This window comes from Fistularia commersonii, chromosome 34 (genome assembly GCF_037954325.1).
Source record: "Fistularia commersonii isolate RoL2024-O1a breed Wild chromosome 34, RoL_Fcom_v1.0, whole genome shotgun sequence".
Lineage (NCBI taxonomy): Eukaryota > Metazoa > Chordata > Actinopteri > Syngnathiformes > Fistulariidae > Fistularia > Fistularia commersonii.
The window spans coordinates 2,915,653-2,942,575 of NC_141317.1; the positions used below are offsets into that span (position 1 = coordinate 2,915,653).

Sequence of the window (26,923 nt, forward strand, 5' to 3'; positions counted from 1 at the left end):
TATCCACACAAGAGTTTTAACATTTTACCAATGTGACGTTTTAGTATATTACTGCATTCAGCTTTTTAGATTCTGACTATCACAAAATGTTATGTTTGAATTAAAAAAGTTACGAAGGCTAAATTAAAGTCTTCCCTTCTGTCATGCGAGGAATTGTTCCATATAATGAAATGTTATTACCCATTCTTTCAACTATGTTCAAAGCTACAATTTGATTTTCTAATTTCCTCTCGTATAATGAGACACCGCTACTCGTTCTATGCGCACGACTGCAGGCTAAAGCTCTTAATCTGGAGCAGTAATATCAAAAAATTGAAATAAGAGGGATGATGCGAGGTGGGCTGTAACTGAATAAAAGCAACCATAAACCTCACACAAAAATAAACATATTGTTGTCATACCCGGTGCATGTTATGAAACGACACGTTGAGAGCGGCGCATCATCCAGATTCACCCTCCTACTTAAAAACAGCTGGCCTCAGCGTGTGAACGCCGCACAGAAAAAGCGGCTGCAGCCTGCAGGCATGCACACACGCATGCAGAGTTTGCAGGGGTTGCATAACATGATGCGACGCTTGCTGGTGGCGGTTATCGGATGTAGCGCTTGTGATCCCTGTGACATCAGGGGATGCACGTGTTCGCCGGGGAAGACGCTCACATGCCGTTATGGGCTCATTTAGCTCAAATCATGTATAAAAACAATCGCATTACACTTTGCATGTATGAACCTGAATCGAAGGGAGGGGGTTTACCTCAAGTTGTTGCGGTGACAAATCGATGTAATCATTTGGAGCAGGTAACAGCTGGTGTCCTTCCCTGAGCAGAATCTGCAGGGTTTTGACACCATCTGTGAACGATAGCATGGGGATAGTTAGCAGATGATCATCTGGCTCGGTAAACACCTGGCAGAATGACGCTCAATGTTTTGGGGAACAATGTTGAGTCTGTACTTTTCTGACTTTTTCAATTTTTTTTTTTAATTACCGGAACGCTGAGGACCACAAAGTCGATGCTTAACACGAGCAGCGAGCTCCACAAGTTGACATTTATCAAACGCAAATATGCTAAAGTATATGGGATCAATTAGGGTTCTCAGTCACTTGGGTCATGGTCAGTCGTTATATCTTATTTTGGTATCTGGGAGTAGTTGTACATCATGAATAAAAAAAAATAAAATAAAGTCACAACGACCAAGGAGCGCAAATGGGCTTATCCCAATTAAAGTCTGTCGAGTCAGCAGGGAGGCACCCAACAAGAGTGTATTCGATTGAATAATTCGTTATACTGCATATTTTACTTGTCATGACCAGAATGTGGACCCAGGATGAGAATGAAAGCAGGAGTGAGGATTGCAACTTCAAAATGCGATCAAATGTTTTTCCCCCCAGGACGCTGTATCTGATGCTCACCGGCCATTCAATACTGCAAGGCCAGCTTTCACCGCTGCGTGGCGGGAGTTCAAAATGATAAATCAAACAAGAAATAAACATTGTCACTTAAAATTTCTTTAATGGTTGGTATAGGTTTGGAAGCTTTAGGTCAAGACATCGTCAGCAGCCGAAAAAAAAAGAAACGAACAAACAAAAAGAAATATCAATGTTTGTCAGGTTCACTGAAAGAAAAATAAAATACCATCCCCCACCCCTAAAAAACACAAAACGAAAAAAAACCAAAAAACAGCTAAACAAAGACAGGTATTATGCAATGTCAGATCACAGTAAAAAGGTAAGTCGATCCTAGTCGAATTCAACAACATGCTGAAAAAATTAAAACTGGTAGCAAATTCAATGATTTCTCTCACTTTCTCTCTCACGCACACACACGCGCACACACACACACACATTCATCACAACTTGAACAAAGGCTGAATAACAACCCTGAAGTAAAATGTACAGTAAGACACCTTTTTTTTTTTAGAGGAAAAAAAACAAAACAATGCATAGACAAATAAAGAATGTTTTAAAAACAAAAGTAAACATAACCAGACAAATTTCTTTGTCCTAGGCATGAGCGATCTGTTGGCTAGTTACATTGATGATTTTTGAGGACATTCAAATAGAAGTTATTGCCAACGAGACCTAATGGATAACAGTTACCCATAGAATTCAATCAACCGTTTTCTTTTTTTTGTGAAATACTTTAAGAGCAAACATCAAGAATGTACAAACAAAAGGTCGTTGTGGCGAGGCTTCACAGATCCTCTGCTCCACGTGAGTGAACATCATAAACCACGATGAGGCAGACATGCTTGGCTTTAAAATATTACAATTATTTTAAGTTATACAAGTTAACGACTGTCCTTGAAACACATTAAATATAGAGCATGTCACTAGAAAAAACAGGTTGGTTGTTAAATATTCATTCGAGCTATTCCAGTTGAGTCAATTAACACAGAGAAGTTTTTCTTTTTTTCCAAAATCACCCAAGAAATAAAAACATGTTTATACCAAACATAGGATCGCTGTGCTAAATATCAAAATGTACTTTTGCAAATATCCCACTGATAGTAGTGCAAGTGATAAGAGTACAGTCAGAAATAGCACACAGTTCAGTTTGGCTTCTTGTGTTTAGTGACAGATAGTTAAAAATTAAGAGTCGATTTGTTTTGGCCACTTTTGATGACATTCAAGAGTGACTCGGGTTAGGTTTTTACTTTTACTGCTTGTTCTCTAGCCTCAATGATGTGTCTGGGATTCAATTCGGTAAAAAATAAATTACAACTACAGCTTGTCTCTTATCAAATGTCTCGCTAATTTTATAATACAGATTAAAAAAAAAATAAAAAAAAAAAAAAATAAAAACATCAAGAAATACAATTGGCACAATCAATTCAATATTGTATTTTCCCAACTATCTATACAATAAAGAGAGTTTTAACATCACGATAACCCAAAGCAAGTTGTGTGTTTGGGGAGACTGGACACCTGTGTTTCTGTGATGATGTCTTCTACTGTCATGAAATTCAGACACCCTCCTTAGGACAGAGCTGTGCTGTGCTCTCAACAGCCTGTGGTTCAAAGTAAAGCAGCAGAATGACTTGGGGCCTCATTTATAAAACTGTGCTTAAAGAAGAAAACTGCCCGCTCCAAAATACCTTCATCTTAATGAAACAATCCATTCATAAATCACAAGGAAAATGTTAGGAGCCGTATCATGCTGCCTTGTTAAACTTCTGGAATTACACATTAGTGATTAATGTTGCGTTGGTTCTGAGTTAATGCACACACCGGTCTAGTTTGTCATTCTAGTATTCCTGTGTACAGGGAATAAAATTGGAGAGTAAGTAAAATTCAGTTTCTGCAGCCATTTGACGGAGAGCCTTTTTTTACGTGAAGAAATATGTGTTTTTTTTTAAATACAAACCATGTTGGGGGGGGGGGGTGTATTTAGGTAAAGCAAAGAAGCCAGAGATCAGAGATAACCTAAGCTCACCAATATCACTTGACAAGGACTATGGCAGCTTAAGGGTGAAACAAAAGTCGATAAATAGCACAACGAATCTTCTTAATCTTCTGATCTTCTTAATTTTTTTTTTTTAACTTTGCGGTTTTGTGGCCAGCATCTGAGCTCCAGTACATGTGTGACGGCTCCCCGTAACTTAAGTATCATATGCTGCTTTCATGGTTACCCACAAGCCATGTTTATAAAAGAGGCCCCTTGTGTGACAAAACACAAAAGCCTTTATAACACAACAGCTACATCTAAACAAATTCCAGCCCCATTAAGTAAGCAGTGATAATCTCCCCAAACACTATCAGTCGACACACTCGCTGCTTGACCAAAACTAGATTTCGCTTTGCTTCAATCCGCTGCTTCCTGGTCAGTTTATCCGCTGACCGCAGCAGATATGAACGTATGATACTGCCTATCAGCACAGGCAAAATATTAAAAAAAAAAAACAACCCCCCCCCCCAACCCCAAGGCAAAAAAGAAAAAAAAAAACAAAAAACTATGATATTCATCCACGCAATTTGTGAGTGTTTTCACTGACAGCCTTGATGCGAAGGCTTTTCGACCCACAGTGACCCACTTGAGTGCATCTCAGGTAAAAGGTGTGCCGGCTTGTATGAGGAGGGAGCGGGAGCGGAAACGGTTCGGGGGAGAGTGAGGCAGCATCGTCCAGGTGTTTCTTCCCTTCCTCTTTTGTCCCTTCTAGGATCCTCTCTTCTCCTGAACTTGTCAGTGTTGTGTTTGTGGAGTTGTGGATTATGGGTGAGGAGGGCCGGGGTACAGGATGTGGTGGGGTGGTGGGTGGGTGGGGGGGGGGGGGCGCATGGAGGTTCCCGGGGTCACTGCCGTCGATCCTCCGTCTCTGACCGTGAGAACGCCATAACCACGTCCTCTGCACCTGCAAAGCGAAGGCAGAGAAGTCTGATAAATCAACTTAAGGGGGAAATCACTCGTTCACCTGGCATGCTGTTCCGCGACGGCAATAAAAATAAAACTGCGAAGAATCTAATTAACGTTTACGGCGGTCGGTGCCGGGGAACCGCAAAAAAGCTTGACGCCGACGCCGCTCGGATTGCCTGAATAAACCGGCCTTCAGTGGACTGTTGTAGGCCCGTGCAAATCTCGGGTCTTGTCACGTCTCACTCAGCGACCAGTCAAAGTAGATGGGGGGAGGAGGAGATGTGAAGTATCAACACTGTCAAAGTGATGGAGAGCAAACCGATCCCGACTGTCACTGACATCCCGGCCGTTAATGATCTGAAAAGCTCCGGTCCATGTTAGGCGCCCATTTAGCTCCTTATCTCCGGCAAACTGCTCTGCGGTAAACTCGGGACTTGACAATCATGGCAAGAGAAAGGGAAAACTGCGGACAACTGAGCAACAATAAGCTTTTTAAGGAGCTCGATGCTTGACTGTATCGGGGTCTCTTGTTTTCAAAGTGTCTACTTTGGAGTCTGTCTTTATGGCTTAATTCATCAACTGACTAATAATTCAAAATGACATTCTTGCTTTCCAGTGATTTTTTTTCCCTCTTCCTTTATAAACAAACTGGGTACGAACTGCTGCGATTTTTCACAAAGTGTTGATATGCTTTCTACAAGGCAGAATGAAGAAGAATCTGTTGTGATGGAATGTCAAAATTGTTCACTAATCTCAATCTAAACAAACAGTAACCTTTAGAAATAAACAAAACACTCGCGGTAGCAGAATCAAGAGACGACTGCCATCCGGTTCCATTCCTCTCCTCCTGCCGTTCCCACCTGACATTGGAGATTAGAATGTGTTGCTGTGACTATGTTTGGCTTCCCTGCACGCGTCAGATTTCTGTGAGAAACTTATCGCGAAGAACATACGGTGTCAACACAACAAGTCGCACCTTGATCTGTGACGCACGTGCGTTCACATTATACTATTTTCTGTCTAATCCTTTGAATAATGCCGGATAAATCCAAGTCACGACGGGGCCTTGAATTCTAAACGCTCCCTAAGAATCTTTTAGCCGTGAACCCGTAGCCCAATTGAAATAAATCGTAAATGAACATTTATCCACCTTTCCACAAAAGCAACAGGCCTGACGTTGCAGCCGCCCATCGAGCAGCTGACAGCAAAATGACGACACACATCTGAGGCTTCATTACGATCCATCCAGTTACAGGGCTGAACGTGAGCACTGAGTTTCATCCATAGCGCACGCACATCTGATTTCTGTCCGATCATTTTGTGCTCCTTTCGCTTCTACTAAATGAATGGTGACAAACCAATAATTACAATGGGTTGCGTCAGCTAATCAATCATTACTGTTACACAACAGAATGTCGTGTGATGACACAACATTTTCTTCTTCTAGGAGCAATTCATTCTCCCTGTCTTTTTCCAAACATGACTTAACCTTGACCTATCAAATAAGTATTGTCCATAAAGGCTGTAACAAAGTTGATTTTTTTTCCTCAGTAAAGTAACGTACATTTTCCAAATCAGAAATAACAGAACAAATATACAATTAAAACAAAAATACATGATGGCTCACGCATTAACTGCTGTATGGTTGCTTTTGATACTCTGGCCTAATTTAGGCTTCTCTTTCTGCAGACACTCAGTTCCAAAGAAACATCAAAAAGAACAAGCACAGAGCAGGAAACGAATCAAATCTTTCCATAGTTGACGGCTGAAATGTATTTGCCTCTTGGTAAGGGATGCAAGTAGAGTGAAATTTATTACATGACAACTTGAGCACTAACATTTCCTACTCTTCAAATCACCATAACTGAGAAAAAAAAAGTGTCAATATTAAAAAGTGATGGAAAACTAGCAATCTTCTGACAACTTCAAGCGATGATAACAGCAACACCAGTCCATACATACGTCGTTTCAGGAAGAAGATGGCAGCCCGTGAATGACTCTTCTAAAAGCCCTTTTTTCGCACCACAGCCCACAGCACTTGTTAGAATTAATTATTGCAGGGATATGAAAGTAGGCCAGACATAGTGAGCTTCCAAAATGTATTTGGCACAAAGGAGAGACCCTTTTCAGCAGCCAGCATGGACCCTGCAAGCATCGAGTCTCGGTGGAAATAATCATTTGCATGTCTCTCCGCTGCATTCAGGTCAGCCTGAATATGGAGATATCGAGACTTTTGATGTTGCTTTTGGTGGACTGAGTTTTTTTGTTGTTTTTTTTTTTTTTTTTTGGGGGGGGGGGGGGGGGGTTGTTTGGGAAACAGCAATAAAACAGACCAAACCATCAAACTGATGTTGCAACTGCATCTGCTTGGAGAGTGCACATTTGGCGAAGAAAAAATTGTGTATTACCTAACAATAACAGCTAGGCCTGAATTCAATGTCACTCTCGGGTGAAATTCTGGCATAAGGACTTGAACTTACTCTTACCCATACTCAAATGTAAAATACGTATCTTGGCCATTTCGTAGATATACAAAGGAGTATGTATATTGTGCTGTTGAGGCAAACGACATGTCAGATACTAAGCCCAAAGCTGTTAAAACACAAAAAAAAACAGGAGAGCAGGGGATGACGGGTTCAGGTGAGGAACAGACGTTAGACTGGACTGTATGTCTTTTACCTCGGTACTTGTTCTTAGGCTCAGACATGCTCGGCCCCACTACACACCCTCAGTATAATACACACTTGATCTGAGAAGCTCTTGTGAAATGCCAGGCCCCTTATAGCAGTTGCCTAGCAACAGACAGTAGATGGCCGATGGCTGCTGCTGCTGCTGACTGAGAGCTAGCAGATTAGTTTGTTGGATGCTGCTCAGTTTCCGTCTAACTCTGTAACCCCTCCTTCCACCGCTGATCCACCCTGAAGACGATACGAGATGGGGTTGATAACAGAGTGTGGGTAACATAAATAACAGGGAAGTCATCTGATTTGCCCTTGATAAACACACAAAACAAAAATATCTCATGTTCGTTGAGGAAACAGTCTTACCAGGAAAAGGAAAGGGCTAAAAAGTATCTGATAAAAATCGCGGAAGCTTGAGAAGAAGCAATTGTTTACATGTATGAGGCTTCTAAAAGAAGCAAAAGAATCCTGGTTATACATATACACCATGATAATAATACTCATTTACTTTATCATGTGTTGATATGGGTTGACAAACGTTCACTATGCACCACAGCAGAATCATCATTTTGTGGCGCAAGAGGTAGAGCAATTGTCTTTGGACGATTTCTGGTTCGATTCCTGGTTCCTCCCAGCATGTCGAGGTGTTGTAGAGCAAGACACTGAACCCCAAACTGCTCCCCTGGCAGGCCCGCTGCTCATGGTTCATCCATGATGGGTTAATCGCAGAGAACGAATTTCCCCACTAGGATTAATAAAGTATAAAATATTATTATTATCATTATTAAGTGTCTTTTCAATCAAAGATTTGAGGATTCAATGTTGGAACTCGCCTTTAATATTGTATTAAGATCGTTCCGGAGTGAAAACAAATTAATAACAAACCCCATCGACTATAAAAAAAAAAGTGCAAATAAATAAATTATTCAAGATGCCAAAGAGATTATCAACAGCAGTCAGTTCACACAGCGACATTTCAGAAATATAAAGGGCTTCAGAGCCAAAGTAAACTATTTTCTGTCTCCTGATGGAGCCCTTCAAGATAAGTTGAATGAATTTCGAAATTCTCCACTTTAATCAAATGGCATATTTGAAGAAAGGCTTTTGGGAGCAGGCCAAGAACCCAATATTAATTTTGTTTAACTTTTAGTCACTGTCTCTAAGAGAGCTGAGATCATTAGAAGGGAGAGTTACTGATCACCATCCAAGTTGTTTGCATTTCACAAAAAAAAAAAAAAAATGTCCTTGAAATTTCTTTGAATAACAACACTTCTTCAGACATAATTCAAAAGCCAGATGAAAGCAAGTAGAGGCCCTGTGTTCAGTACACATGGTACTCCAGATATCTGAGGCTCCGATCTTCACTGCGGTGACTCAGGATAAGAAATCAATACAAATCTGCCCTCAAAGTCCTGGCAAACAAAGGCAGGTCCTTCCGCTGTGTTACATGGGTGCGACTTGAGAAATGGTTCACGTGACAATACTAGGACTGAAAGGAGGGCCAGACGGAAATAAACACTGTTCTGCTTACTCAGGGTGTCGTTACTTCTGAAACGGGAAGTCGTATTTCCATACGTGAGGGATACAGCTGACAGAGAGAATGGAACATCACACTTTGGGTGTGCAATTAGCACTCCTGCTTTCCTCCAGGCCCCTCTAATGACACCTGCTCCAGCCCACTGCTGCAGCATGCCGCAACAACACCAAAACCCACAGGGAAGCTTAGCTTTCTTGGGACAAGCAAGGTTGCCATGGCAACAACTTTACGTCTCTCCTTTGTCGAAGCACCCCGATGTCCTTCAGGCTCTGGGAGGAATAAACTTTATCCTTTAAAATCATACAGGACAGAAAGAGGAGACCGATGGATACACACATGGCACTGCCAAATTTGTTAGGTTTAAATTGATATCTGTTCAGCTAAAGAAAGCCATGAATTGTTGACACAATCCAAGAAGAGCAACTGCCTGTACACAACATTTAGCACTACATACTGTGACTGCAATGCCATCATAGAGATTACTTTTTGGCTCAAGCGTCTGACTTACCATTCATCATCAGAATGATGATGAATGGTTAGTCAAGAGTGTGTGCTGTAGAGATGGATTTTTTTTTAAATTAGCAATCACTATTTCCTTCTTAAAGAACAACAATGAGTGACCCTATCCTCTTGAAGAGAAACAACGAATGAGCCCACAAAAACATAGACCTGACGTACTTCAGTTTTTATTTCATTTCCACCAGTGAGCACAAGTTCCTTCTTCCCCATAACCCCCCATTACTTTGCACAGCAAAAAAATTAATTAAAAAAAAATCCCCAAATCAGCTTTATAAAAGGTCTATATTGCAACACAGCAAAAAAAAAAAAAGAAAAAAAAACACTCTCAGCTTCAGTGCCTTTGGCATAAAATTCTTCTGGCCTGATTACAATTGCAAAACAAAATTCCATGTTTTCACGTATGGTAATCAGCCAATTAAGGTTATCTCAATTGCAAATGCCGTGACCGACAGACTTGAAGGGAATTTGCGAATGTTGCTCGGAGTTTACTTATTTATTTTTTTCGTAGCAAAAACAAAACAACCTATAATAGCTAACCAGAGTGCATAAGACATTCCGGATCTGTGAACACTGATCAGCTTCAATACCAGCATGTATAATAAGCTTTGATATAGGATGAAATGATGGTGGGACAGATTAGACTGCAATCCTAGCCATTTTTTCTGCATTTCCTTGACTGCTATTTTGTTCTCCTGAATACATCGCAGCCTGGACTCTGGGTAATCAAAATCTGAGTGTGTCTCCACTGCAGCATAGTCCTCTCCCTCAGTGTCTTCTGAGTGAAGCACCATCTCTCCTGAAAACACCACTATCAACTTGAGGACACTGCGATCAGGGAATCATGCTTCTATATATTTAAAAGTATAACACTTGTCTAAATGGATTTAGGTTCATCATCCAGAGGGAGAAACCTCTGGGACAAGCTCATCTGCCCTCTGATGCCTCACTGGTGATGAAATACAAGCAATTCTAAGCCATCGGTATTGCAGAGGGGATCATGCAAGATGCTCTGAATCTTTAAAGAAGCCAATAAAATTGAGCTAAAAAGGATCAAGTCATTGGCCCAAAATTATTATTCCTTGAGGCAGCTGTCTGAGTTGCAAATATAAAAAAAAACAAAAACTCAACTTTTAAAACTTTTGCCAAATTGATATTACACCAGAATCATTATGTTCAAAATTAATGTTTACTGAAGAAATCATTTTGTCAAAAGACATATCTATTAATCTGTACTGTATAAAACCAGTACTATTCTAAAAATCTTTAATCTTTATTTTCCTATTTTGATCTTACAAATATTTCATCTTTTCACATCTGGATGACTTTTTTTGGAGGTGCAAGAAACTTTTCTGAATTTATGTTAGAAGATCGATGCCCACCACAGCAATCTCGGGGAGAAAAGGCACCGTAATGAAATAGGATCAGACAGACAGACAACGGTTGACTGGAAACTGCTGCAGTCGAAGAGGGTATCTGTCGGATCAGACAGTCGGTTCTTCTGCTGCATTCAGCACACAAGTGCAATTAATAGATGGAAACAATCAACTTTGAAAGGCTGCTCTCAAAGCTGTTGATAAAATTACTCACTTGTTTCTTGAAGCCTGAACCCAGAGTGTAGGAATTGCTCATCCTTTCCAAAATTCAGACAGCCTTTTTTGCACCCCAAGTTGAAATAAGATGTAACCGTAATACAAATAAGCCTCTTCAAACAACTGCAAAAGGTTCTGATTGGGTTGATGCCTACAAACCGTTATCCTTCGGTGCTGGGGTGAATATTTAGAAGTGATTAACACACTTCAGGATGCTTAATCACGATGCCTGAGATAAGATGCAAACCACAAATTATTCAAAAGCTCATCAAGGATGCAGCAGGCTGTCAAACGATTGCTAAATGAGTAATTTTTTTGATGTATAATGCATGTTCGGCACCTTTCGACAGTCATATTCCTCCATAATTAATGAGGGACTTACTGACAGCATTGACATGGCCCAGGCACAAGCCTATGTCTTCTGAAGAGCATGGGGCAACAGCAAGGTCATGCACCTGAAAGTCTCACCTAGTTCATAACTATTACAGCTGACAGACAGGTTGCATTACGAAGAAGCCAAAAGAAAAAAAAAAAAAAAGTCAATAACATGCGTATGAAGGCTTGTGGAGAGACGCAGTGCTTTATATTTTGGGAGTAGAGACAGAAAAACAAGTTGAATGCACTCCAGTGCAGAAAACCCAATAAAATTTTCATGATGCATGACACACTGCAGTCTGGCTTTGACTGAATATGACAACAAAGTGATATGACCTGCATTTAAAAATAAAGGCACTGAACAGACACTTGGAATAAAGTACCTATATCTAACTCAGAAATTCCATGCTGAACATTTTAACACTGACTCAGGAGGGAAATCAAAAGAAGAAACATTACTATATAAATATATAAATGGCAAACCATTCTCTCCACTGGATGTGTAGAACAAAGTGTGATGAATGCCGTCACAAACAGACAGCAGAGCTTGAATGTAAGATGTATGAAGGGAGCTGATTGCTGAATTAGGACACACAGATATGCAGTGAAATTTCAGGTAAATAAAGTGGTAATGCTATTTTTGAATATCCAGCGCCATCTTGTGACTAATACTTGGAATATTTGTGGAAACACAGCGTTTGAATGGGGGGGTTAAAGTTGTCATGGGGCACCCCCTGCTGTTGAAATAGTGTCACATGCAACATCGGGTCACTAAAAGCGTACCGGCCTTTACATTTATAGTATATGAAGTCAGAACTGTGTGTTTGTTTCTCTAGGCCACTTGCAAGGGGAAATAGAAGCAGTGGTGAAGCTAATGGCTCCTGCATGCTGAGGGTGAATCACTCACTCCCTTCCAGTCAGCTGCACTGTTTGCTGTGCGGTTAATCTCACAGTGCCGGTGGACTGCTGAGTCGGCTCCGGTGCACCGTTGGGGAATCTGTAAAACGTGCTGCGGCATGGACTCTATAGTAACGATGGGTGTGAAGGCTGTTCCTTGGTTTTCAGCTCTCCTCTGTTTAGGTGTTTATGAGATTCTCTGACTTTATATTGCTTGAAATGTGTTCATAAAACAATCAAAAGATGTATTATAATGCTTTCTTATCAATCGTCAAACTAAAGCTTGATTCTAAATTCGTATAGTCTGTAATAATATTTTTTGAATACAAGAAAATAAATTGAATGCTACCAAACCATAATAACAAAAAATGAGTTATTTTTGTGACTTACCCTGGTCTATGTTGTGCTGTGGTAGCTGGCTCATCTGACTGTGGACCACCCCCGCATAATTCCGAAGAAAAGCCTCTTCACTTGGTGTAAGCTGCAGGTGGGTGACAAGCTTTGATGAAAATTTGACATCTTACACACACACACACACACACACACACACACACACACACACACACGCACACACACACACACACACACACACACACACACACACACACACACACACACAGTGTGTGAGTGTGTGTGTGTGTGTGTGTATATCTATCTATCTATATAAATATTTATATATACACACACACACACAGAGGATAATAAAATTACATTCAACTTGTGTCATGATACAACACACTCAAAAACTAAACACAACAAAGAAGTATTCATAGTGCTTTCATATAAATCAAGCCAATTATGAGATGAGTGATGGTGGATCTCAGAAAAGAAATTTGCACATGTGATACTGTATATGTAAATAATTTACTATACTTTAACCATAAGTATTGATCTACATTTTTACATTTTTTTTTACTCAAGTGTGCTATCACAAATTTTCCTGAGCAGCAGGACAAGGTCTTGATAGAGTGCTTTAACATGATTTGGTGTTTCATTAATGACGCTGTACTTACATTTGATCCCATTTTCTTTAGCATGAGCAGAACCCGCACTTTCTGTTGGATGTACATGTCTTCAGGAGACTTCCCCGGGGCCTCCTCGCGGTTCATCCCCCCTGCTCCTGTGGCTCTGCGCACACAAACAAGTCTTGTGAAAAACCACAGCTACACAAATACTTTCCATGTCCACGTGTTTTTCTTTTGGCAGTGTGAAAGCAAGTGTGACCTGGGTCACAGTGATTTGGACTGTCAATCAACTGCTGCCCGTAGAGCCTTCAGAATTTCTTACTCAGTTAAATTGGTCGTATTATTATAAAGTCCTGAAAACAGGATTACCTAACAGGACAACATGCAATAATACACTTCTTTAGAATGCAACACACTTTGCAGGATAAACTAATAATGGTGATCTTGAATACTGATATACCAAAGTATTTACCCCAAATATAATTAAGAGGGAAAATTAAATTGTGCTGCGGTGATAAAGAGAATTAAGACAAGAATTCTAACAAATTGATTGTATTCCTGAAACACCCATTGATTGTAAAAGTGTAACTAAAAAGCCAAATAGAAGCTCATTGAAATATATTTAGCAGACACAGGAGATAAGTCATGGTTCTCTCACACTCATTTATTTTAGGCAGTCTCGCAATATCAACATATTGTTTCATAGTCGGCTCACAAAGCCCGGCTCTCTCTCCCTCTGGCGGCAGACAATCAGAGCACCAACCTAATGATTGGGCATTTATATTCTGTGTGAACCAATGTGGTCCCTGTCATCAAAGAAGCCCAGCACTATCAATGTGATGCATGAAAGGTGAGTTGAATGCAAGCTGGAGGAACATCAGCATGGGAGTAAATGGAGAACAAATATGAGTCTGACTAAAGAAACGTGCCTTGTGTGTTAGTTGGGGAAAAGCTCTTTTTCCTCTGTGCACCACGGCACTTAAGGTCAGCTTTTATTTTCACTCTGTGCATCTTGTTTAAATTAAAATTATAGCTATCAGCTACTTAAGCACTTTTTTGGATTCCTTCAGCTTCATGCAATAAATGGTCTTCATAAACACTGAGACACCAGGATATGGCGTTCACAGTCCACATCATAATTTATCCATGCCAGAGATGTAGGCGTCACAGATGAGAATGGACTTGGCTTTTTCTCTAGTTCTAAACTTAAACTGGATATGAATCTTCTCAATAGAAAAACAGGAAGGGGACTGAGAAATTACAACAGGAAATCAATCCTGGCTTTCTTATGTGCACCCACATATTGCTCTGCACACCTGAGACCATGACTGGATGTCTGAGAAACTGGATGGCTATGGGACAAGGACAACACTGGGAAAGTTTTCCTCAGAGCTGAACAGCAGGAGAGGATGTGGACAGGAGAGACAGGGGACTGAGGAGTTAGAAAGAGACTGCTGGCTGGAGACAAGGAGGAGACGTTAATGGGTGAAAGCTGTCCACGGCAGAGCACTGGAGCCCTTGCGTCAAACCCCCAGCCTCTTGAAAACTTTAACAAGCAGAAAAAAATACCACAGATATTGAGAGAGCCAACAGGGACTGATCTGATAAGGCAAATAGTTTGAAAAGATTTTCATTTTCTACAGCTTTGACATTTTTGTGATTGCTATTTGAGCTTGATTTGTCAGCAATAACAATGACTTTTCTGAATATATGCTCTGACACAGATATATACACATATATTTATTCACACAGGAGGGCGATACTATTTTTTCCACTTCAGACTGTAAAATGTGGACCTACGAACAATATACTTCAACAAGAGTATTAGATGTCTTTCCATAGAATCCTTGTCACACTCATTGGAATGACAGTATTTACAATTTCCTTGGCAACCCTCTGACGAAAGACTAAACCGGTCTGACTCAGATCAACAACGTGGTGTGAGCCCTCTTATACCAGAAAAGCAAATACTAAAATATTTGGATTAATTGTCTTTGTTTGTATCACAGCCACTTCATCACCTTTAAGTTTGAGTGTCATTTAAACTCAAAATTAATTCGTCACATCCATATTGTAATGGCAGTAGTTTGTGTGTTTTAGCTTCGGTCCCCATAGTCTTCCATTACAGTCAGGCAACTGCAAATTATTCTATGGAAAGTTAGATTACATTCTAAAACTGTGTGTTAAATAGAGGATATGGTTCATAATTAACCAATTGATAATTTTCTTCTTCTTTCGGTTGCTCTCTTCAGGGGTTGCCACAGCGAATCAACCTCCTCCAACTAACACTATTTTCTGTATTCTTTCATATCAATAACTTCATGTCCTCTTTCATTTCATCCATAAATCTTCTCTATTCTTTTTTAAGAATCACATATTGGCATTATGATTGCTTGCTTTTTATTGCTATTCCTTGTTATACTTCAGGTTACTTTTCTTGTCGAGCACAGACTCCAAAGTAATTTGATTCCCAAGGCAGACAGATATGGATCTGGAATGACAATTTTTTGCAGTATATAAAGGCAAATAACGAGGACTGTGATTTGTGTGATGAGCCGTCATATATTCCAGGGATCTGAGAGTCAGACTACAGGTTTGCTGTTTTGCAGTTTGAATGACTGTCATGAATATTGCATATCATTTTTGAACACAGATCTCATCCCTGCCTGTGCCTCCATTTCTTATTCTCCATCTTTCTAATGATCTGTTTTCACTGTCATTCTTCTGAAATGCAAAATGTAGGCGGGGGGAGTTAGAAGGTGATAAAAGGAGCCCCCAAAACTGATGTGAAATGACAGCGAAAAGATAGGTTCTGCCGTGGATTCAGCCACCAGGACTGCTACCGCGTTACGTTTTTGTTGTAATGCATCAAGCATACAGCGCAGCCTTATATCTAATCTAAATTTGCCAATTGAAAAGAGTGAAACTTACAGATGAAATGAGTGAAAAGAGAAAAAAATAAAATCTTAAATGGATGATTGATCAACATTTAATGAAGAGAATATTAGCATGCAAGTCAGGCTTGGTTTTGTCTAAAGTATTTTTTCATAAAGGCCTATGGGAGCAACAGTGACTATGATAGTTCTGGCAATTTATTTTGGCCCCTTATCTATACAAAGAAACACTAATGCATGTTGACAGCCTCTTTGATGTGGGGTTATCTTTAATTGAAGCACTGGCTTGCCATCCCCTCTTCCCGAACCCGGGAGGATAGATGAATGGGGCACCATTGGCTAATGGCTTGCATTTGGGTGTCAGCGTAAGCTTGCTCACCCAAATCAGAGGCTAGAAACTATGCTTCTGGCTGTGGGCTTAATATTCACAGCAACTGTTGGTGGCTGTTTACAGCAAGCAAGTACCGCAGCTCTCTGCCTTTGCCTTCCAGTGAGCCAGTGCAGGGCCGATGACTCAAAGCAGGGCAAATATGGGAAGATGGGGAGAATATTCCTTTGCCAGTTCATTGGCTTACTGCACCTCGGGGGGATTGGAAGCGGCGCTGGTGTGTAAATGCATTCGGCCGGGGATTGTGACAAGAGACGCCGTTCATGAAGGGTGAAGGGGAGCAGCACTGTTTCAGATCTGCAGCAGTGACACGTTTGATCATGTCTCCGAGCTACTTATTTCAGAAAAGTGGGTGAGCTGAGACTCCGGGCAGAGAGAGCGAACAGCACGACAACATGCACTGTTATGTGTGACAGAATCCTCCAATCGCCATTTCTTTTCCGCGTCACAAGAAAACGAGCACTGGAAGAGGATGACACGGATTTTTATAACTCCCAGAAGGCCTTACCTTGTCTTCAAATAATTTGAAACATACAAATATTTGTGTGAGTATGACAAAGACACATTCGGGAGTATTTTTGGACTTGACAACTTATCCATTTTCATATTTGGAACAAAAAGCTGTTATATTACATATTCATCTTCCGTATAAATAGGCCTGCTGCTTTCATGACTGAGACATTTTGATCCTCTTGATGTTTCCTTTTGAAGATAGAAACTGGCTGTATATTTAGTACAATCTCTGCCCGGGATTTAGACCGTTTTGAAGATTGTTTTTATTTTCAGAAAAAATTGGGGGAGGGGGAGCGATACGTGGTATAAGCAAAAATAAAGCACGCATAATTCAGGAGGGAGCACGTCTGTAGGAAGAAACTAGTGGGAATAATAAATGAGTATAATCAGTGACGATTCCTGTCACCGTGACTTGTTTGCGAATCACTCAGAGCGGGGGCGAAGGAAACAGTCGATGCATATCCTTCTGCAGGTTTCAGCTATTCATCATACACCTGGAATCTGTGGAAAGACGACGATTTTGTGCAGCATTACAGAATTTCAAACACTACTACTCTGAAATTCACTGAACCAGATAACAATATGATAGTGATTAACATCATGGATAATATTATGTAATGCTATTTCATTCTTACAATTACGCTCGACAAACAAGAAGTTCTCTAACTTTGTTTCTAATTTTGACTTCACTCCAGATGGTATTCAGTGGCCTGTGTTGCAAACCGTACCAACCACAGGCTTCGATCTGACTTCTGTCCAGAACAACATGCTTCCAGGGATTACTTTAATGCAGCAATAAATTTTTCGACAATCTGACTAATCCACAGATAATTTCGACGACTGAAACAAAACATCAAAAAGATGAAACCTACATTTCCCAGAGCCTAAGATGAAGTTCACATAGCTCATAGTAAACAAAGTGCCAGTTTACTGCAAGCATGGCAGCGCGATGGCCAAAGCAGCTGGATTTGGTAAAGATGTATTTAAGGTTGTTTTTGAATATGTTCAAAAAACAGTAATCTGAAGTAATAACTTGGTGTGTGTGTGTATCATTATAGTGGGAATAGAGTTGAGGTGTCTGTGAAATTAGCAGTAATGTTACAGCTGTGATTGTTGCACTGCTGTGTGCTCAACATTTCTTGCTATCATGGTGGCAACGGTGCTATTTTCTGTATTCACCAAGCATCTACTACAAGCTACATATCCCGAAGCATTTCTGAAGCACTACGACAGCCAAGTTTTATGCAGTGTTTTATCCACTGTCTGAAATTCACTTCTCTTAAGTCAGTGGCTTAAGAGAACTGATCTATTAAATGAAAATGTGGAAAGCATTCTTTTCCAAGCCAAGCTAATGAACAAAAAATAAAATTCTTTTTATGTCACATTAATGTTGGTACATTTGGCAGTAAATCCAATTGAGATTATGTAGTTATATGTCTGATGCAATATTAAAAGAAAGACCAAAGAACTGAAGAACTGTTTGTTTCTATCCTGATGTATAGCTATAATATAATCTCATCAGTTCACAGCAAAACGCCTCATAAAATACATAAACACTATTTTAGAATAATGATTTTGGCAAAGCCATGAGTAGCTTGCTGGGTTTACTGGGGCATCATTATATAACCACCCTCTTCTATGAAACATGTCTCAAATAATTTCTGTCATACTCTTTTGTGTGTGTCTGATATTAGGTTGTAGAGGTGGGCTGGCTCTACACTAATCCCTTAAGGGATGCTCAGCCGGGCTCAGACACATGCAGCTAATATTCCAGACATAATCAAAGGCTTTCTTTAATGCTGATCTGGGCTTAATCCCCCCTCTCTGCCCGTGTTGGGCTCTTGTCTCTGTTGTGATGTGGGGCTGAGCCCCTCTGGGCAAACTGGCTAAACCTCTGCAAAGCAAGGATTGAACTGAGAAAGCAGAAAGAAACAGAATATGAACACATTGACACTCTTACGTGTACAAATTGAAATTATGGTGGCTGGAAACTGTAATACTTCATTTGCGGGTAAAATATTGTGACAAAAAGACTTGGGGTTCCCTTTAAATTGCACCATTCTGCCTTCTCGTAGCCAGGGATGTTAAGCCGTGCAGCTATAAGGCTCCTATGACTCATTTTGTGACCGATAGAAGAAATTATCCCTAAAACTATCACAGTAAGCTTAAACTACTTCAAACATAAACCAGCCATATTTGGAATCTGGTTTAAGAAAAAAAAAATCCAATGGTATTTTTTAAGGGCTTGACAAATGCATTGGTTTTTGATTAGTAATTACCAATATGGATGAATATGGGCCTATTCCCCCCATATAATAATTTGGTATAACAACAGACAATACTTGATGAGAATTAAAATTGTTGTCACCTTGATTGTAAGGTTTCCAGTACAACTTATAAGCCATTACCGTGATCTTTGATTCACAACAAATCAGTCAGCGATGAGGACAGAGAAAGGGAACACAACTAAATTCTAATAAATTGATTAATCTCAGCAAATGATTGTAAACTGAGGAAAAGTCTGTTGACTACATTGTTATCAAATAATTGACAGAGGCAATTTGTCTAGTGTACAAAACAGAGACCGCGAAAAGGGGGTTTAATGGAACAATTATACTACTTAAGGAAGTATCTGGTTAAAAAAATTGCCTTCTGATAACAAAGCTAAACCCACTTTCCTTCCAAAGCACAAACAAAATCACTACAGTATCAACATTTACAATCACACATTTTCCCCTCTAAATAGATATCAGCATAAGCCCTGGAATTTCCATATCAGTCAGGACTTGGAAACAACAATCTGTACTGATAACCGTATTTATCCATTTTGAGCCTGGAAAGTGACATGAACCCTGACGGCCAGTTTTATTAAAGAGCGGACACCTAAAATTATTACAATAATTTAATTAAGTTTTTCTTATTTTGCCTTGCCATATTAAAAGCATAGCAAACATTAGAACAAAATATAATCAAGAAATAAAAATGACAAAAAATGTTAACCATTGCTGATTGAGGCCTTTTTAAATTGTGTCAGCACAAGTTGCTGCCAGAAGCCCAAGTTAGTCCTGAGGCACAGCATGGCACATCGCATGGCATCTGAGTGGGGGCATGTCTATGTCAACGTGGCCACACGGAAAAAGCTTTCCGTCTCATACCGTATAAATAAGGCTTATTTATACTTCACGGTCTCAAAATGTTTTCAGATATTATAGTTTTCCAAATTGCCTTGGTTGAAATACATCTGTCGTTTAGAAAAAAAAATTACTATGCTGCTCCTGTTAAAACTTAACACAAATGAGATCCCTGAGGTAAGACATCATGAAATTAAATTAGACTACTTTAAAAATCTGACAAGCTAAGGGCTCAAGTGCATAGCATGTATACTTGGAATAAGCTTGGCTTTCCCTGTGACAAATGCAAAGAAAAAACTCCATAAAAACATTTCAACACTCCGGCTGTGCCACACGATGCAATTAGGGTCAGCTTCCACAGATTACAGTCTGCAATGTGATAGGCCCTCACATTTGCTGAGGGTCGTGAAGAGCAGAAGCTGACACAGTGCACCAACCCCATGACACACAGCCCTGTCCACTTGTCCAGCTTGTTATTGGCAGAGGAACTGTTTGCTCGCCTAGCATGAAGCACAACGTCTGACTGTTTAACAAATCACATTCCTCCGGTGCACAGAATAACAGTCAAACCAAGCCTCTAGCCCTACAAACTGCCAGCGAGTGCTCAATTGCACTCGCTGGCAGTTTGTACCTGATGTCAGAAAGTATGAGCGTATCGAGAGCTTGAGAGGTCAATAGCTTCCACAGGCAGGAAAAAGTGAGAGGGATAGATAACCTGAATTCAATCATGAGCTGCACCAACATCGCAAGCAAATGTGTGAGAAACCTAAGTCAGCTACAGGCCAGCTGAGCTGCCAACAACCTGGTCTGGTTCAAGGGAGCAGCTGTGCCACTGCAGGTATGCGCATTCAAACACACGTTTCTGTCCTTGTACTGTTGGCAAAGCATCACCATGAAGTCTATTAAAACAACCACGGACTAGGTTAGAAAAGTACTCGCATTAACAGTGTGATATGAACACTGTTTAAGACCAGTGGAAGAAAAAATAGCAGCCGGATATCGAAATGTGAATGGTTTCACAAATGCAATTTATGGATTGAAAAAATAAGGAAAACATCTCTATTCATTTGGACTCATTAAAAAGGCTAAAATTTACCATACCTTGTCATAATAATGTATCTAATGATAATTCATTTTAGACATTTATATATGAGAGGTAGTAAAAAATCTTGTTTGGCCACTGGTCTGGGTAACATTCAGTGCTATCATATTTGTTTTCTGCTGCATTAGGGAGAGGCTTCCTGAAAACCAGACGATCAGTTGTAGGCTTGGACAGTTTTGAATTGTACTACCTTTTTACTATAAACATGGCGAAACAATCAAGTTTGTCAGGCCAGTCTAAAAAGGATGAGTATTACCCTCACAATAAGAATAACTAAGTAATATTGATACGGCTGCCAAATGTTGGCACTTGCTGTGCTGTATCTATGTCACCTACAGAGATGCTTTGATGAAAAACATAGCTTTGCACATGAAATTATGACAGCAATGTTGACATCGTCCCGTCCTTAAAAGAAGCTAGGCTGACGATTGCCTCCTCTCTCTGTAAGGATGACTTGTTGGTGACTGCAGTGTAGATCCATCAATGGCTGCCATCAATGGTAGAGCTGAAGTTGACCATTTGGAACTGGTTCTCGGTTCCCTGTGCCTAGTTTAGTACACAATTCAATTGATCATAAGTGTTCAAGTACAAATAAAAATCCGTTAATGCACATCTAATAAATAAATAAATTGATTGATTCATTTGCACTGGTGCAGTGGTTAACGCTTGTGCCTCACAGCACAAAGGACCCCTGGTTCGCTTCCGACAAGGGGACCTTTCTGTGAAGAGTTTGCCTGTTCTGCGTGGGTTTCCTCAGGGTTCTCCAGTTTCCTCCCACATTCCAAAAACATGCAGCAGGTTAATTGGAAAAAATTGGGAAAATTGCCCCAAATAAGTGAGTGAATGTTGTCTGTCTTTGTATATGGCCCTGTGATTGGCCTGCGACCAGTCCCAGATGTACCCAGCCTCTTGCCTGATGACAGCTGGGATAGGCTCCGGCGTCCCCCACGACCCTGACTGCAGGATAAGCGGAAAAAGACGGATGGATATTTTAGAGATTTTTTTAATAGGTTCCACTCTAGAGCGGAGGTCTAATGGACCATTTGGTGCCGGGCAGCAAATAAAGAATAAAGTTGTTTGAAATTAAATGTATTTTATTTTCCTTAGTCTTCTAGGTATTTTATTTTGAAAAACTGCCACTTGAGTCATTGCACAGTTTATCGGCAAGTAAGTTGACAAGCTAACACTCGCTAAAGTGTCCTGCAAACAAAAGTCTCTGGAGAGCTTTGACAAGGGAGAAAGAGCCAAGGATGAGACACCAGAAGGGTCTCAAAGTGCATCCAAAGAAAATACCAAAAGTTCTACTTAAACAGGTTCACCACCCCACCCCTCGGTCATCATGAGCCTTGTGCAGACCTGCTTTTTATAAGGCTGTCTCACAATGATGACATTTTTGAGAAGCCGTATTTATACCCGATAATCCAACACAACACAGCATTTGAACCTAACAAAGAACGCTGACTGCCCGATTGAGTCAGGACAGTAAGAGCCAGATGAGTAGACACTACAAGACAAAGATTCTCTAGCTACGATGTACTGGATGTCTGCTTGCTGCTTTGTACTAAGCCATCTCTGCACATATACAGTGCCCACAACAATGGCGACAGTATTGGTGCACAATGGTGATGAACTGGATTGTGAAAACATGACTGATAAGTAGGTCATGTCTTGTTGTCACCACGTGAGGCATGAACTCAAACAATCCAGTTCAACTGCACAGACTTGCTTCATAGCTGGCTTCTGGTACGATTAATAGCTCTACACAAGTTCAATTAAAGCTGAGATCTGAAAACTCAGTCATGAAATGTATAGCTAATGCTAATATAACTCATACCAATATGAGTTCATATTATGTCTAACTGCTAACGTAGCCACTGTACGAAGCTGCCTTATGGAGGCTGGCACTAATTCCATGCTGCTGGAGGCCCCGGCTGACCTGCTCTGCCCACTGTGTCAGACACTGCTCGAGAAAATTAATAATTTCCTATAGTGAACTGGAGGATGGTTGAACCAAGTGTTTGAAATCATATACAAGAGAACTGTATGTTTTTCTGTTCACACAAAATTTTGTGATTCTTTCTGTTGTATAAATTAATCTGCACATCATAAATAGAAGTTTGGTTATGTATCCCACTGAGGCAGTTATGGCATTCTTTTCAAAACGAAAATTTGCGTCTTTGTCTCCCAGCCATATAACAGAAATTTAGAGTCAGAGTCATTATTTGATCATGCTTAGTGTTTGTGACGGAAATTAATAAGTGTTCATACTGTGCTTGACCTCTTGGAATAAGAATCAAAAAATAATTCTGGTCTTCAGCTCGTTCCTAATTTACGAGGCATATGACTCCCTCTTTATCAATTCTTCATATCAATGCCGTTTGTCTTGATTGGTTACATGATGCAAACTCAGAATATTGTGCTAAGGAATACCATGCCTCCAGTTACATGTACAAAGAGAAGCACTTCCCAGCTGAGCAGCACATTCGTCATTGTGTAAATATATAATGCTCTAATAACTCAAGAGCCAATGTCAAGCTGGCAGGCTCACTGGCTTTCATTTTATTTTTTTTAATCACCAAAAGGACTGAAATGAAAACAACCAATGTACACATTCTCCTAATATCAATGCATTTCGATGATGAACGACAAACGAATGCTATAGCTAGACTTCAAGCTACAGCAAGCTTTTACTCTCAGATCCATTCTGTGTCAACAATAGTCTTAGCCCAAGGGAAGGCAAATAAGCTGCAAAGGGTGAGCAAGTGTCAGCGCTTGTGTTCAGGAGCAGATGACAACAAATTCGGAGGTAAAAGGACTAGCTAGTCCGTGGTTCAGATCGTGCATTTCTTTTAACCATTAATACTCAATGTATAGTTGTATTGTTTATTTCATGTTTGTAACACTGCTAAATATTAAAATCATGATAATGGCATGAGCCTGCAAAGAAAGCGATGCCTACAAAGTAAGTGATCAAGAACAAGATTAATATATGAACAGCTTTTAGTGTTTCTGCTATTCAGTAAGAATCCCTGATTCTTTCGTGATAGGTTTCTCCAATAGAAATCAACATCAATAATAATAAGTTATCATTTATTAACCACCATGGGGAAATACATTCTCTGCAATGAACCCATCCTTACACAATGAACCCATCCTAACCCATCCCTTACGCTGGTGGATGAACCATGAGCAGCAGGCTCATGGTTCATCCACCAGCGTAAGGGGAGCAGTTAGGGGTTCAGTGTGATGCTCAACAACACTTGGAGACATTATGAGGAGAGATGAATGCTCTACCTCCTGCTTCGCGCCGCCCCAAAAATGTGATCAAGTGAGAACACTGTGTGGATTCTGATGTGCAAAGGCTCAATCAACTTCATTTCATTATATCGCACTCTACAAAGACAATAAAGATTCAAGCTTTTCTACATGATTCTATTCCATTACTGATGTGCTGGAATAAGAGATTCCACAGTATTGACTGCAGCAGAGACACTTGAGTCTGATGTCACTGATTTACATTTTACAAGCGTTTTACAGTCATTTAAGAAGTTCTGGTGATCCCTGATTATACAGTAGCTGCTTCCGAATCATTTGTTTTTGCTGATAACAGATTTTGACAAATTACATGGTTAGCAAAGTCAGGTTGTCCTTTTCGGAGCTTTTAATCCTCATTTCTCTTAAGCCATTAATCTTGTCGATAAACAATGCGCCACTGAATTTCTTAATGATATTGAAAAGGAGATGCTGTAGCCATTTTCAGCTGCCTCACGATACTGAACTACCACACAACCCCCAACCAATAATTAAATCTGGTCTATGATCTCACACATCTTCACTTGCTCCTCAGGGTTTTCAAAGGAATGGAAACAGAAGCTGCTGCCTTAAGTTGGTCCCCTGGGGCCGTGGCTGAAAGATTTCAAAAGCACCAACCTCAAGAATGGCATACAATTTAGATTTTTTTTTTTTTGATGACTGTTTGTAATGTGATGTATGTGCACAGAAAAAGACAATGCGATGCTAATGTGCAGAATGGTACGCACAGCGGACAAGAAATGTGTGCACAACATAGATAAAACAAAAATGAAAATTCACTAATCTAGGTTGTGCACGGTTTCAAGCTAGATTCTTTGAAACAGTTCAAAAGACTTGGTTGTACTCTGGAGGCCTCTGTCATTTGACAGGATTGCTAAGCCACAGAAAGGCATGTGCAGGTTTAGAATCAAAGTTTCAGCCCACAACAGGCTACAATATGGCTTGGATACTGATTATTGTTGTCAGAGTGACAAAGGCTCGTGGCGAACCGAGTAAGAAGCTTTGAGATGATTCAGTCTTCGCTTCCAAATTGGTCTCGTATAGACAGCTGATGAAGTCCCCCCGAGGCGTGAGCCGCTGAAGAGCGACAGGGCCGCCAGAGGTCAGAATCAGCGGTCTTCATCTTGCTCCAAAAAACAGCAAACTGAGAGAATGTGCAAACTTAGGGGGTACTTTGCTGAGTGTGCGAAGCGTGTTTGCAGGACACGCCTGAGGCCAAGCCCCGACTCCCTCTGGCTGCAGTGCTTATCGATGCCCCGACGCAGGCCAGGCGCCAGTTTCATGGCTTACAAGGTTGTCAGCTATCTGACATGTGGCGAAAGCAGACACTGTTAGGCCAGGGTGGCACAATGCATCCATGATGGCAAGATCCAAAAATAGAAAACTGATGGGAGTTGAGCGAGAAGCAGATTTGAAAATGAAAACCATATTGGGATGGTCGCGTGTATTCACAGCTTCCTGAATAATGATTATTTAAACAGTATAAATAGGCAGCTTGGTGAAAGGCACACGTAGGTCTGAAATGTTTATAATGTGTAAACGCGGATAATCTGCCAGTAGGAAAAATTGTGCTATCCGCAAATAAGGGTTTGATACTTGGATGTCAATTTGATACCTACATGTGGATGAATAAATCAGCCTACGGGCGCAAATGACGGTCTTGTTAACGTGTAACGGTCCCAACGTTAGCTTGGACTGATATTTTCTGACTGCCACTTATTTCGTATTTTCGGTAGTTTCCTTGCAAGTCAAAAACCACTATAAAAAGACAGCAAATGTGCACGTAATAAGGTATAAAGCGCAAACGTCAAACGCAACAAGCTGACACGGGAGATGGCTTTGAGTGAGCCCGCAGCGTTTCACTGTGAAGAGATCTTGTAACAGTTAATTATTTTGCGGGACGCACTGTTCAAACTGTAGCAGCGCTTCTGCTAGCAAGCACCAAGCCCCCGGCGCATTTCGCTGCGATTCTCGAGCGATACAAAGCGTCAAATGTTGTAACGACTGCGCCGCGAATAACTTGTATTTTCGCCCGTGATTCATCGTTTGTAAACATTTCATTGAGTTCCCACCGCACCGGCGCCCCTCAAGGCAAAGCGGGCAATGCTAAGCAGCCGTGCTAGCTCGCTAGCTCGCTAGCCTGCCCGAGACAAAAGCCTGAATGAAGTTCCTATGGGTGCACTCACCATCCAGGTGCCGCCGCTCTACCACAAGTCTACACGCCGGGGTTGAAACACATGTATCGTTTCGAAACCTCTGACAACGCACGTCTTGGTAAGAAGAATAGACAAGCGAGCTTACCCCTCCTGGTCCAGGTTTTCTTTCTTCTGTGCTCTGTTTGAATGGTGTGTTGTTATAGGAGGGCGTCCTGTTCCGGGGTCACATCCCTCCAGTCGGCAGCGATTCGGCTAAGTGGCTCAACGCCGTCTGGGCGCTGCTGTTCGTGCAGTACCGCCGGTGGCCACCAGGGGCGCCATCCGCACACTCCCCGAAACCTCCCTGACGTCTCTAGAGTCTCACTATAGTCACTGTAGTCTGTTTTCCCTGCAAGAAAAACCCGTGTATCACAATACAAACATCCCGGGATTATAGAACCAACCAGGAAAGAAAAGCTGGAGAAAACTGCAATTCATTTGAATTTGTACTTACGCTGCAGTGGATAACTGTATA

The 26,923-nt window shown here is 40.8% G+C and overlaps 1 protein-coding gene across 1 annotated transcript; it reads right to left on the reverse strand.

The window, feature by feature from the left end:
• Positions 1-1,489: 1,489 nt before the first annotated feature.
• On the reverse strand, positions 1,490-26,693 carry ctnnbip1 (catenin, beta interacting protein 1). Its single transcript, XM_086141616.1, has 4 exons — positions 26,555-26,693; positions 12,962-13,076; positions 12,339-12,429; positions 1,490-4,348 (listed from the first exon to the last, which is right to left on the reverse strand). The coding sequence occupies exons 2-4, from the start codon at positions 13,055-13,057 to the stop codon at positions 4,290-4,292; spliced, it is 246 nt and encodes an 81-aa protein (XP_085997742.1). The 5' UTR covers positions 13,058-13,076; positions 26,555-26,693; the 3' UTR covers positions 1,490-4,289.
• Between the last annotated feature and the right edge of the window lie 230 nt (positions 26,694-26,923).